We start from the raw sequence: 13,052 nt of genomic DNA, 5'->3' as shown, positions 1-13,052 counted from the left end.
TAGATCGACCGGTAAATTGAGAGCTTTGCCTTCCGGCTCAGCTCCTTCTTCACCACAACGGTAAAAAGCACAAGGTAAAAATCTGTCGCTCCATATGCAAACATCTGTCAATCAATTCACACACACAGATCATCTCTTGAGCATCTCTTGATTGATTGATTGAAACTTTTATTAGTAGATTGCACAGTTCAGTACATATTCCGTACAATTGACCACTAAATGGTAACACCCCAATACATTTTTCAACTTCTTTAAGTCGGGGTCCACGTTAATCAATTCATGGTAACAGCTCACAGCTGTATCTGACCATGTGAGCTTGCAGGTCCAAGATGGAGTAAACCGAACAAGAGTCCACATTAATATGTTCAATCAATTCTGTGTTTCCTCAGCTCTAGCGTGGACGAGCAACCATGCTTCCCGGGTATGGACTCTCCCCTTTTCCGGATTTCCAGCCACACCGTCACGCTCTGCACTACGGAGGAGACAGTCCCAGCATGTGGATGCCCGGCCCGGGCGAGTCTGTGGTGGTGAACTCCGAGGCCCAGGACGACGCACCCCTCCTGCCCTCGTGTCACCACCAGCATGTCGCCGTGTGTCAGCAGGAGACTTTGGCCTTCATCGAGCTCCGGCTGCCGGAAACCGCTGAACTGAACGGACACGTCTCTCCAAGGACGGATGTTGTGGACGGACCATGCACTACGTATGCCTCACCCAGTTTTAGACGCTCACAAAGTGAACTGTTTGACTTGCCGAAAAGCTGCGGTGGGATGACCGATGAGGACGAAACGCTGTTGACTTCGATCGTGGATGAATTAGAAAGCCAAAGCGGTCTTAGGACTTTGTTACATGAGCAGACTGAAGGACCACAAAGTGTGACTGCAGTGTACCGTCCTCGCCAAACATCTCTCAGTCTCCCTTTGGCCTTCCCGCTGTCCTCCCTCTACACAAACAGAGACTCCTGGGACTCTCAAATACTTTGCTCCCCATCCCCGCATGAGGGTCCGAACTTTCAGAGCCTGGAATCCTACCAGCTGCAGAGGAGAACATCTCAGGGTTCGCTCAAAGAGAAGTCCATCCGTGAGTGTCCTCGTCTTTTAAGATTGTCTTCTGCGTTGTGTGTGTGTAAGTCATGTTGTTGTCTTCAGGCCGTAAGATGCAGGTTTATTCTCCAGACAGCCTCAGTGACGAGTCTCTCAGCAGCCCCGTTTTGGATGCGGACTTCATTTTCCCCGGACCCTTCGCTTCTTTCCTGGAGGAGAACCTCAGTAGACAATCCTCACAAGACGCCAACACAAGTCCTTCATCTCCGGACGCTTCAGGTCCAGACCTGCAGAACCTGACTCAAGATGATATCTTAGATCCACCCTCAGAACCGCTGCAGATGTTAGAGGACTCGGTGTCTGGTGTGGACGAAGACAGTCCGGACCCATGCGTCTCGACCGGGGTCAGCTTTGTCCCACGCAAGGGAGACCATGAGAGACGGCGCTTCTCAGCCTCGGAGCTGATCTCCAGACTCCAGCTGTCGCAAAAGAAAAACTCCTTCACCTTGAAGCTGGGAAAGTCCCTGTCGGCCCGTGTCAGCTCCAGGGACCGACAAAGTTCTAGCAGTTTGGCCGCAGACAGTGAGTGTAAAAGATATGGTCACATGACATGAACTAACAAATGAGTGATAAGAACCAAGAAAAGGAGTATGTTCTAATGCAGAGTGGCTAATTTGGCAACATTAATCCCTCCTGCTCAGTCTTCTTATTCTCTGGCAGGCCAGGTGTGTACCTTCTAATGTGTTTATGAGGACTTAGTGCCAAATCTATTTGTGGAGGGCCAAATAAAAGTATGGAAACACAAATATACTTCAATACATAACACATTTCTCCACTTTTTCAATAATTGTGTCTTTAGATAAGTCTGTCTCAAAGCACCGCAGCTCCGGCTCCAGTGATAGCGCCCCCCACAGTCCTGTAGGACTTGCACCGCCGCTGCCCAGCAGTGACAATGGAATATCTACGCATTGGTGGAGCAACAAACTTGGGTAAGTATGGACACAAACATGAATATTGTGGACAATTTTACAGTTTGGTGACGGATGCGATGACCTCGACAGAATGCGAAAGAAGTCTGTGGAAGAGGATTCGTGCACACCTCCTCCAGTTGCCTCTTCCAACCGCTTATCCAGGTTCTTGCCAAGCTGTAAGTCACTTTTCCCCTGCACTCGTGCACCTAGTGTATTTACGGTGACACCTGAAGCTCTTTTGCATGATTCCTTCAGCCATCTTGTACCAAGAGTATAGTGACGTCGCCATCAACAGAGAGATTCAAAGGCAACAGGGCAAGGAACTTGGCCCAGAGGAGGAGGGTCTGAAGGACGAAGGTTCCGATGGAACGCCGTCTCCATCAAATCTGTCTCCATCCAGCTCCTTTCGTTCCTCGAGAGGTTCCGCCTTCGCCCTGTGGCAAGACATCCCGGATGTCCGAACGAGTGGCCAGCTGGACTACTTCAGCAACGAGGAGAGGAAGTTGCAAGAGGTAGTTTCAACCCGGCTTTCTGAAACATAACACCTTGATGTGTAAACGCGGCGTCCTCTTCCACACAGGCCAAGTTTGAGCTGGTGACGTCCGAGGCCTCGTACATCCGAAGCCTGACGATCGCCGTGGATCACTTCATGCTCTCACAGGAGCTCTCGGAATGTCTCGGGGCTCAGGATAAGCAGTGGCTCTTCTCCAAGCTACCTGAAGTCAAATATGTCAGCGAGAGGTGAAGTAACGAGAAGCTCGTCTGACGTCTGCTCGTCACGTTCTTCCTCCGAGGGTGAATCCATCGCTTTTGATGACCTGTGTAGGTTCCTTCAGGACTTGGAGCACAGGCTGGAGGAAGACATCCTGCGTTTTGACGTGTGCGACATCGTCTTGGATCACTGCCCGACTCTACGCAGGGTCTACTTACCTTACGTGACCAACCAGGCTTACCAGGAGCAGACCTATCAACGTCTACTGTAAGTAGTTGCAGTGTACTCAAATATCGTGAACACTTTACAAACTCTTAACAAGCCGCTATAATCCATTACTTAACAACAGTGATATCCTCCTTGCCAAAAAGTGAGTGGTATCAATGAATTAGCATGCCTTTAAACATAGTAGTAATAAAAATGGCAAAATATTATTTTAAAACATTATTAATTTAAATTTGTGGAAAAACTGGGGGGAGTATTAAGGACTTGAGGGCGGGAGGTTGGGGAGGTGGGGGGGTAGTGCTGAGGAGGAGCAAAAACACCTGCGCAGTGAATTGATTTAAGTGGTGGTAGAAGTGCGCAGTCTCTACCCGCACTGTTTTGTCTTGGTCCCATGTGGCGTCCTCCAGTGGCATGAAAAGCTCATTGAGACCTTCTGCCGCATGGGGTTGCAGAGGACTGCCAGAGCACTGGTCTGTTGGTGACTGCCTAATGCGGGTCCTCGCCACAGATTTTTCGTTAGGGGTTTTCTCCCGTAACCTATAACCAAGTGGTTAGCCAGTAGGCACTGGTCAGTGGGATGGTGGTAGCCTGGATGAAGGCTAACCTATCCACCCCCGGGGGATCCCATGCTGTGTAGCCTGAGGCCGCAAGGCACACAGTTACCTGGGACTGCCACGAGGAGGCACAGCAAAGGTCTTGGTGATGGAGAGGCTATGTACTGGCGAGGAAAGACTTACACATTCTGCTTTTCCATCGCTTGGTTCTTGATCAGCTAGCCAGCGGCAGTTCCTGGAAGCGAGAGGCAGCAAGCAGCAGGCATGCAACACAGCAAGCAGCAGACAGGCATGCAACTATGCTATCCAAGGATGGCTGCACTAGACGCATCACATCACCCTGCGGTTCATACCCGCAAGCCCGCTAGTGTGTATATATATATTGATATATATATACACACACACACACATATATATATATGGGTATACATGCACCTGGGGATAGGTTGATTGGCAACACTAAAATTGGCCCTAGTGTGTGAATGTGAGTGTGAATGTTGTCTGTCTATCTGTGTTGGCCCTGTGATGAGGTGGCGACTTGTCCAGAGTGTACCCCGCCTTCCGCCCGATTGTAGCTGAGATAGGCGCCAGCGCCCCCGTGACCCCGAAAGGGAGTAAGCGGTAGAAAATGGATGGATGGAGGGATATATATATATATATATATATATATATATATATATATATATATATATATATATATATAAATATATATACATATATATATGTTATTGAATATTCAACAGTATTGTCTTTGAGCTTCCAAATGTGCTTGCTGAGTTCTGTAGAATTCCGCAAAGTCTGGTTTCTAAAGGAGGCCCTGTGATTGTTCCATCTGGTTTTAAACGCTCCTTCGGTTAATAACATGGCAAATTCTTGCATCCAGCACACCTTACAACAGTGGTAATAAAAGATGCAACCTATGCTTAAAAGAGAAACTGTTTATTAAATATCATCCAGACCTGTCATCTCTTAACAAGCGCAGTGAAATCATTTCAACATGCCGCCGCAGACGGAAACACCTCCTAGGTAACACATGAGCCAATCACCACACCCTACGCCTGCCTGTACCCACCCACTCTGTGCCCTATATAAACCATTGTATGTGAATGCTTCCATTAAAATCTCCTGATGATTGAGGGAACCCCTCATGAAACAGTTCTGTAGAGATGAAGTAGTCTTGTGATTTTTCCCACACATACATATTGCGCTCTACCACGGTATTGAGCACTGTTCTCTGGATAATCCAATCAAGACATATATATATATATATATATATATATATATAAAAAAAAAAAAAAAAAATAAAAAAAAAAAAATATATATATATATATATATATATATATATATATATATACATATAATAATGGATTCGATTTATATCGCGCTTTTCTATTGTTAGATACTCAAAGCGCTCACAGAGAAGTGGGAACCCATCATTCATTCACACCTGGTGGTGGTAAGCTACATCAGTAGCCACAGCTGCCCTGGGGTAGTCTGACAGAAGCGTGGCTGCCAGTTTGCGCCTACGGCCCCTCCGACCACCACCAATCATTCATTTATCATTCATTCACCAGTGTGAGCGGCACGGGGGCAAGGGTGAAGTGTCCTGCCCAAGGACACAACGGCAGCGATTTGGATGTCAATAGGTGGGAAGCGAACCTGCAACCCTCAGGTTTCTGGCATGGCCGCTCTACACACTACGCCATGCCGGCCCTTAAATATATATATATATATATATATATATATATATATATATATATATATATATATATATATATATATATATATATATATATATATATACACACACAAACTCACTTACAGTATTTACATATATATCCATCCATTCATTTTCTACCGCTTATTCCCTTTGGGGTCGCGGAGGGCGCTGGTGCCTATCTCAGCTACAATCAGGCAGAAGGCTGGGTACACCTTGGACTAGTCGCCACCTCATCACAGTATATATATATATATATATATATATATATATATACATATATATGTGTGTGTGTGTGTATCCTTCCATACATATGTGTATATGTGTGTGTATATATATATATGTATATATATATATATATATATATATATATATATATATATATATATATATATATATATATATATATATATATCAATCAATCAATCAATGTTTACTTATATAGCCCTAAATCACTAGTGTCTCAAAGGGCTGCACAAACCACCACGACATCCTCGGTAGGCCCACATAAGGGCAAGGAAAACTCACACCCAGTGGGACATCGGTGACAATAATGATCCAGTGGGACGTCTGTGACAATAATGATTATGAGAACCTTAGAGAGGAGGAAAGCAATGGATGTCGAGCGGGTCTAACATGATACTGTGAAAGTTCAATCCACAATGGATCCAACACAGTCGCGAGAGTCCAGTCCAAAGCGGTTCCAACTCAGCAGCGAGAGTCCCGTTCACAGCGGAGCCAGCAGGAAACCATCCCAAGCGGAGGCGGATCAGCAGCGCAGAGATGTCGAGGCGGATCAGCAGCACAGAGATGTCCCCAGCCGATACACAGGCAAGCAGTACATGGCCACCGGATCGGACCGGACCCCCTCCACAGGGGAGAGTGGGACATAGAAGAAAAAGAAAAGAAACAGCAGATCAACTGGTCTAAAAAGGGAGTCTATTTAAAGGCTACAGTATACAAATGAGTTTTAAGGTGAGACTTAAATGCTTCTACTGAGGTGGCATCTCGAACTGTTACCGGGAGGGCATTCCAGAGTACTGGAGCCCGAACGGAAAACGCTCTATAGCCCGCAGACTTTTTTTGGGCTTTGGGAATCACTAACAAGCCGGAATCCTTTGAACGCAGATTTCTTGCCGGGACATATGGTACAATACAATCGGCAAGATAGGATGGAGCTAGACCGTGTAGTATTTTATACGTAAGTAGTAAAACCTTAAAGTCACATCTTAAGTGCACAGGAAGCCAGTGCAGGTGAGCCAGTACAGGTGTAATGTGATCAAACTTTCTTGTTCTTGTCAAAAGTCTAGCAGCCGCATTTTGTACCAACTGTAATCTTTTAATGCTAGACATGGGGAGACCCGAAAATAATACGTTACAGTAGTCGAGGCGAGACGTAACAAACGCATGGATAATGATCTCAGCGTCCTTAGTGGACAGAATGGAGCGAATTTTAGCGATATTACGGAGATGAAAGAAGGCCGTTTTAGTAACGCTTTTAATGTGTGCCTCAAAGGAGAGAGTTGGGTCGAAGATAATACCCAGATTCTTTACCGTGTCGCCTTGTTTAATTGTTTGGTTGTCAAATGTTAGAGTTGTATTATTAAATAGAGTTCGGTGTCTAGCAGGACCGATAATCAGCATTTCCGTTTTTTTGGCATTGAGTTGCAAAAAGTTAGCGGACATCCATTGTTTAATTTCATTAAGACACGCCTCCAGCTGACTACAATCCGGCGTGTTGGTCAGCTTTAGGGGCATGTAGAGTTGGGTGTCATCAGCATAACAGTGAAAGCTAACACCGTATTTGCGTATGATGTCACCTAGCGGCAGCATGTAGATGCTGAAGAGTGCAGGGCCAAGGACCGAACCCTGGGGAACTCCACACGTTACCTTAACGTAGTCCGAGGTCACATTGTTATGGGAGACACACTGCATCCTATCAGTAAGATAAGAGTTAAACCAAGACAGGGCTAAGTCTGACATACCAATTCGTGTTTTGATACGTTCTAATAAAATATTATGATCGACGGTATCGAAAGCAGCGCTAAGATCGAGGAGCAGCAACATAGATGACGCATCAGAATCCATCGTTAGCAATAGATCATTAGTCATTTTTGCGAGGGCTGTCTCCGTCGAGTGATTTGCCCTGAAACCGGATTGAAAGGTTTCACATAGATTGTTAGACGCTAAGTGTTCATTTAACTGCTCCGCAACAATTTTTTCGAGGATTTTTGAAATAAAGGGAAGGTGAGACACCGGTCGGTAGTTTACCATGAGGTCAGGATCGAGGTTAGGTCTTTTAAGAAGAGGATGAATAACCGCTTTTTTGAATGCTAGGGGAACAGTGCCCGAGGAAAGTGATAAGTTTATAATATTTAGCACTGATGGACCTAATAATACAAAGAGCTCCTTGATCAGTTTCCCAGGAAGAGGGTCAAGTAAACATGTTGTTTGTTTTATTCCATTTACACGTTGTAACAATTCCTCTAATGTTATTTCCTCAAAACGAGAGAAACTATTTTGGAGGGCAGTATCCGCCGTATATACAATCGTGTCAGTGTTAATAGAACCCCGTTGTAGCTGGGACGCATTGTCTTTAATCTCCTTTCTAATGACTTCAATTTTCTTACTAAAGAATTGCATAAAGTCATCAGCTGAGTGGGTGGAGCTACTGGAAGGAGTCCCTTGTTGGGTAAGCGATGCTACCGTACTAAACAAAAATTTAGGATCGTTTTTATTACGGTGGATGAGATTTGAGTAATAATTAGCTTTAGCTAAGGTAAGCATGCGTTTATAAGTTATTAAACCATCACTAAATGCTTGATGGTGCACCTCAAGTTTAGTCGTGCGCCATTTGCGTTCCAGCTTTCTGCATAATAATTTCTGAGCTCTAGTTTCTTCTGTAAACCACGGGGTGCGCTTTTTTGGAGCCTTTTTTAACTTTAGCGGTGCTATGTTATCAATGGTTTCGCGCAGGGCGTCGTTAAAGTTGTTAGTGAGGTTATCAATAGAGCCCACATACTTTGGGAATGGTGCCATTACCGAGGGCAGTAGGTCAGCAAGAGTTGTCGTTGTGGCCGTATTAATGTTGCGGCTGCTATAGCAGTTATTATTATTATTAGTTTGACGAACATGCGTCTGAACCTCGAATTTTATAAGGTAATGATCGGACAATACTTTAGTATACGGGAGTATCGTAACTTTGGAAGCGGTGATACCCCTGACAAGCACTAGGTCTATCGTATTACCGTTGCGATGCGTGGGTTCATTTATTATTTGTGTGAGACCACAGCTATCAATTATAGTCTGGAGCGCTACGCACGGTGGGTCCGATGGGGTATTCATATGGATATTAAAGTCCCCCATTATGATTATATTATCGGCGTGTGTCACTAGATCAGCAACGAACTCTGAGAATTCATTGATAAAGTCCGAACAGGGCCCTGGGGGGCGGTAGATAACAGCCAGGTGTAGAGGCAGCGGTGTGACAGACCTCATAGTAAGCACCTCAAACGATTTATATTTATTATTTATGTTAGGACTAAGGTTAAAGTTTTCGTTGTATATTAGTGCGACCCCCCCACCCCTTTTAAGCGGACGGGCAATATGCGCATGTGTAAAGTTAGGAGGACATGCCTCATTTAGCGCAAAAAAGTCGTTTGGTTTAAGCCAGGTTTCACTGAGACCGATGACGTTAAGATTGTTGTCTCTGATAATATCATTAACTAACAACGTTTTGGGAGACAATGATCTTATGTTTAAAAAACCTATATTATAGGTAGTGGGCTGTTTTAGGGAATTTTTGATCAAATTATCCGTAGTAGCAATATTAATAATGTTGTGTTTATTATGCCCAGTGCATTCAGTATAATTACGACCATATCTAGGAATTGATACGACGGGAATGTTCCGATTGTTTGTTTGTTGCTTTGATAAACTGCACGCATCATGGTTAGCCACCTCAGTAACGGGGATTTTCCGATTGTTTGTTTGTTGCTTTGATAAACTGCACGCATCATAGTTAGCCACCTCGGTAAAACACATGTCCAACTCTGAAACACTCAAAGCAGAAAAAACTTGTTCTAATTTAACAGACTCCTTACCCAGACCAGTAGTCTCGCACTTTCCATCTAAATCCGTCTTCGGGATGGAGGAAAGTGGTGTTCTGTGGGGATTAGCCTTCTGCTTTGTTTTTAGCCCCGCTCGACATCCGCGTTTCCGATCACACCGCTGGCGTCTGCTCCGTAGACGGCCCCCGCTGCTACTAGACTCCGCTGCTTCACAGGCCGCTGGACGTAGCCGCCGACGAATCCCCATGCTAGTTAGCATGTTTAGCACGCCCGCGTCTATCAGTCCAAAACGGCCCAATATGTCCATATCCAGAAGTGTCTGGCGGTCGTACGTGATCACGGAGTGACCACGATGCGAGCCAGCCATGAAGTCTGCAGAACTGTCCGGCATTTCCGCCAAATGTTCCATCTTTAGCAAGAGCACCGCAGTGTCGCAGCCCGTCCGGGCGCCGCCATCTTGCCATATATATATATATATATATATATATATATATATATACATACAAATCCCATTTCCATATGAGTGGGGAAATTGTTTTAGATGTAAATAAAAACGGAATACAATGATTTGCAAATAATTTTCAACCCATATTCAGTTGAATATGCTACGAAAACAACATATTTGATTAGCATTTTTTTTTGCAAATAATCATTAACTTTAGAATTTGATGCCAGCAACAACTGATGAAGAAGTTGGGAAAGGTGGCAACAAACACTGATAAAGTTGAGGAATGCTCATCAAACACTTATATTGGAACATCCCACAGGTGTGCAGGCTAATTGGGAACAGGTGGGTGCCATGATTGGGTATAAAAACAGCTTCAATGAAATGCTAAGTAATTCACAAACAAGGATGGGGTGAGGGTCAGCACTTTGTAAGCAAATTGTCGAACAGTTTTAGAACAACATTTCTCAACGAGCTATTGCAAGGAATTTAAGGATTTTACCATCCACGGTCCATAAAATCATTTAAAAGTTCAGAGAATCTGGAGAAATCACTGCACGTAAGCGATGATATTACAGACTTTTGATCCCTCAGGCGGTACTGCATCAAAAACAGACATCAGTGTGTAAAGGATATCACCACATGGGCTCAGAAACACTTCATAAAACCACTGTCAGTAACTACAGTTGGTCGCTACATCTGTAAGTGCAAGTTAAAACTCTGCTATGCAAAGCCAAACCCATTTATCAACAATATCCTGAAACGCCGCCGGCTTGGCTGGGCCCAAGCTCACCTAAGATGGACTGATGCAAAGTGGAAAAGTGTTCTGTGGTCTGACGGGTCAACATTTCAAATTATATTTGGAAACAGAGGACCTGGTGTCCTCCAGAACAGAGAGGAAAATAACCATGCGGGTTGTTATAGGCGCAAAGTTCAAAAGCCAGCATCTGTGATGGTATGGGGGTGTATTAGTGCCCAAGGCATGGGTAACTTACATATCTGTGAAGGCACCATTAATGCTGAAAGGTAAATACAGGTTTTGGAGCAACATATGTTGTCATCCAAGCAACGTTATAATGGACGCCCCTGCTTATTTCAGCAAGACAAGTGTTACAACAGCGTGGCTTCGTAAAAAAACAGTGCGGGTACTTTCCGGGCCCGCCTGCAGTCCAGACCTGTCTCCTATCAAAAATGTGTGGTGCATTATGAAGTATAAAATACGACAGTGGAGACCATGGACCGTTGAACGACTGAAGCTCTACATAAAACAAGAATGGGAAAGAATTCCACTTTCAAAGCTTCAACAATTAGTTTCCTCAATTCCCAAACGTTTATTCAGGCAGGAGAATGCTCGCTTCCCTTCCATCCTGGCTCGTCTGGAGGAGGACGGCGTGTGCCAAAGACTGCCTCTCTCCTCCTTCCTCATTCTGCCATTCCAGAGAATCACACGTCTTAAAATGCTGGTGGAGGTACAGTACAGTACAGTACAGAACAGAACAGTACAGAAACTGTAACTGCTGCTTTTCTCTCCATCAGTGTTGTGAGACGTGTTCTTTACTTTGCAGAACATCTTAAAGAGGACCAGGCCAGGTTCTCGAGACGAGGACACAGCCACGAAGGCTTTCAACGAGCTGAAAAAGGTATTTTTTGATTGATTGATTGATTGATTGAAACTATTATTAGTAGATTGCACAGTACAGTACATATTCCGTACAATTGACCACTAAACGGTAACACCCGAATAAGTTTTTCAACTTGTTCAAGTCGGTGTCCATGTTTTGAAAGAACGAGTAGAGTACAAGAACTATTACTAACCAGAGTCTGCTTGTAGATGATTAAAGAGTGTAACTGCAGTGTTCAGTCCATGAAGAGGATGGAAGAACTCATCCATCTCAATAAGAAGATCCACTTTGAGGGCAAGGTGACATCATCGTCTGTAAAAAAAACAAAAACTCTTATTTGCACATCACTCACTTCTTCCCCGTCTTTCTAGATATTTCCGCTCATCTCTCAGTCTCGCTGGCTGGTGAAGCATGGTGAGCTCCTGGAGGTGGACACCCAGACCATGACTATCTCGGGGTCCAAGCTCAAGCTGCCCACCAAGCCAGTCTATCTTCATCTATTTAATGACTGCCTGCTGCTGTCCAGGAGGAAAGAGTGAGTCGGCGCTTTTTCACACTTTACTGGAGCGCTGATCTTGTCCAGTCCATGGCGTCCTTTCTTTTATGATATTTTGCAAGGAATTGTGTCTGAGTCGAAGCAAATATTACTTCAAGCTGCTCTCAGGGAAGCATGGAGATGCGCTTCCCTGAGACGGTTTCTCACAGTTTGTGCAGAAATGATTTGGTTATGCAAACCAATTGTTGTAGCAGCTGTCCGGGTGGCTGGTCTCAGACTATCATGGAGGTGCACCTGCTGGATGTGGAAGTCCTGGGCTGGTGTGGTTACACGTGGTCTGCGGTTGTGAGGCCGGTTGGATGTACTGCCAAATTCTCTGAACGCCTTTGGAGACGGCCTTTTGGTAGAGAAATGAACAGTTGGATCAATCAATAAATCAATGAATGTTTATTTATATAGCCCTAAATCACGAGTGTCTCAAAGGGGTGCACAAGCCACAACGACATCCTTGGCTCAGATCTCACATCAGGGCAAGGGGAAGCTCAACCCAATGGGACAATGAGAAACCTTGGAGGGGACACCTCCCCCCTGCCCCCCGACAACCAGTGTAATGGACGTCGAGTGGATCTAGCATAATATTGTGAGAGTCCAGTCCAAAGTGGATCCAACATAATAGTGACAGTCCAGTCCATAGTGGATCTAACATAATAGTGAGAGTCCAGTCCATAGTGGGGCCAGCAGGAGACTATTTAGATTAGCAGCTCAGAGATGTCCCCTACCGAAGCACAGGCGAGCGGTCCACAAATGGTCCCTACTTTGGACAGCCAGCACTTCATCCTTGGCCACCAAATAGAAGGAGAGAGCGGCAGAGCAGAAAAGAAACGGCAGATCAACTGGTCTAAAAGGAGAGTTTATTTAAAGGCGAGAGTGTACAAATTAGTTTTAAGATGGGATTTAAATGCTTCTACTGAGGTAGCATCTCGAACTGTTACCAGGAGGGCATTCCCAAGTACTGGAGCCCGAATGGCCATCGGACCGGACCCCCTCCACAAGGGAAGGGGGGACAGAGGAGAAAAAGAAAAGAAGCGGCAGATCAACTGTTCTAAAAAGGAGGTCTATTTAAAGGCTAGAGTATACAAATGAGTTTTAAGGTGAGACTTAAATGCTTCTACTGAGGTAGCATCTCCAACTGTTACCGGG

At 44.9% G+C, this 13,052-nt stretch overlaps 1 protein-coding gene across 2 annotated transcripts in view; it reads left to right on the top strand.

Moving 5' to 3' along the window:
* arhgef19 (Rho guanine nucleotide exchange factor (GEF) 19) overlaps positions 1-13,052 on the top strand; it is an 80,504-nt gene that overhangs the window by 58,884 nt on the left and 8,568 nt on the right. Inside the window, exons 2-12 of one of the 2 annotated variants that reach the window (XM_061904761.1) lie at positions 390-1,077; positions 1,173-1,622; positions 1,900-2,029; positions 2,102-2,187; positions 2,267-2,523; positions 2,592-2,752; positions 2,838-2,990; positions 11,074-11,203; positions 11,300-11,374; positions 11,566-11,655; positions 11,728-11,891. In XM_061904761.1, coding sequence (XP_061760745.1) covers positions 411-1,077; positions 1,173-1,622; positions 1,900-2,029; positions 2,102-2,187; positions 2,267-2,523; positions 2,592-2,752; positions 2,838-2,990; positions 11,074-11,203; positions 11,300-11,374; positions 11,566-11,655; positions 11,728-11,891 — 2,363 coding nt within the window. In that variant the 5' untranslated portion in view covers positions 390-410. Of the gene's footprint in view, positions 1-389; positions 1,078-1,145; positions 1,623-1,899; positions 2,030-2,101; positions 2,188-2,266; positions 2,524-2,591; positions 2,753-2,837; positions 2,991-11,073; positions 11,204-11,299; positions 11,375-11,565; positions 11,656-11,727; positions 11,892-13,052 lie in introns of both variants that reach the window. The other variant, XM_061904760.1, reaches the window with a different exon arrangement.

The sequence above is a fragment of the Nerophis ophidion genome, linkage group LG06 (assembly GCF_033978795.1).
Source record: "Nerophis ophidion isolate RoL-2023_Sa linkage group LG06, RoL_Noph_v1.0, whole genome shotgun sequence".
Taxonomy (NCBI): Eukaryota; Metazoa; Chordata; class Actinopteri; order Syngnathiformes; family Syngnathidae; genus Nerophis; species Nerophis ophidion.
The sequence above is the reverse complement of the archived record's forward strand: the minus strand, read 5'-3'. Positions and strand labels throughout refer to the sequence as shown.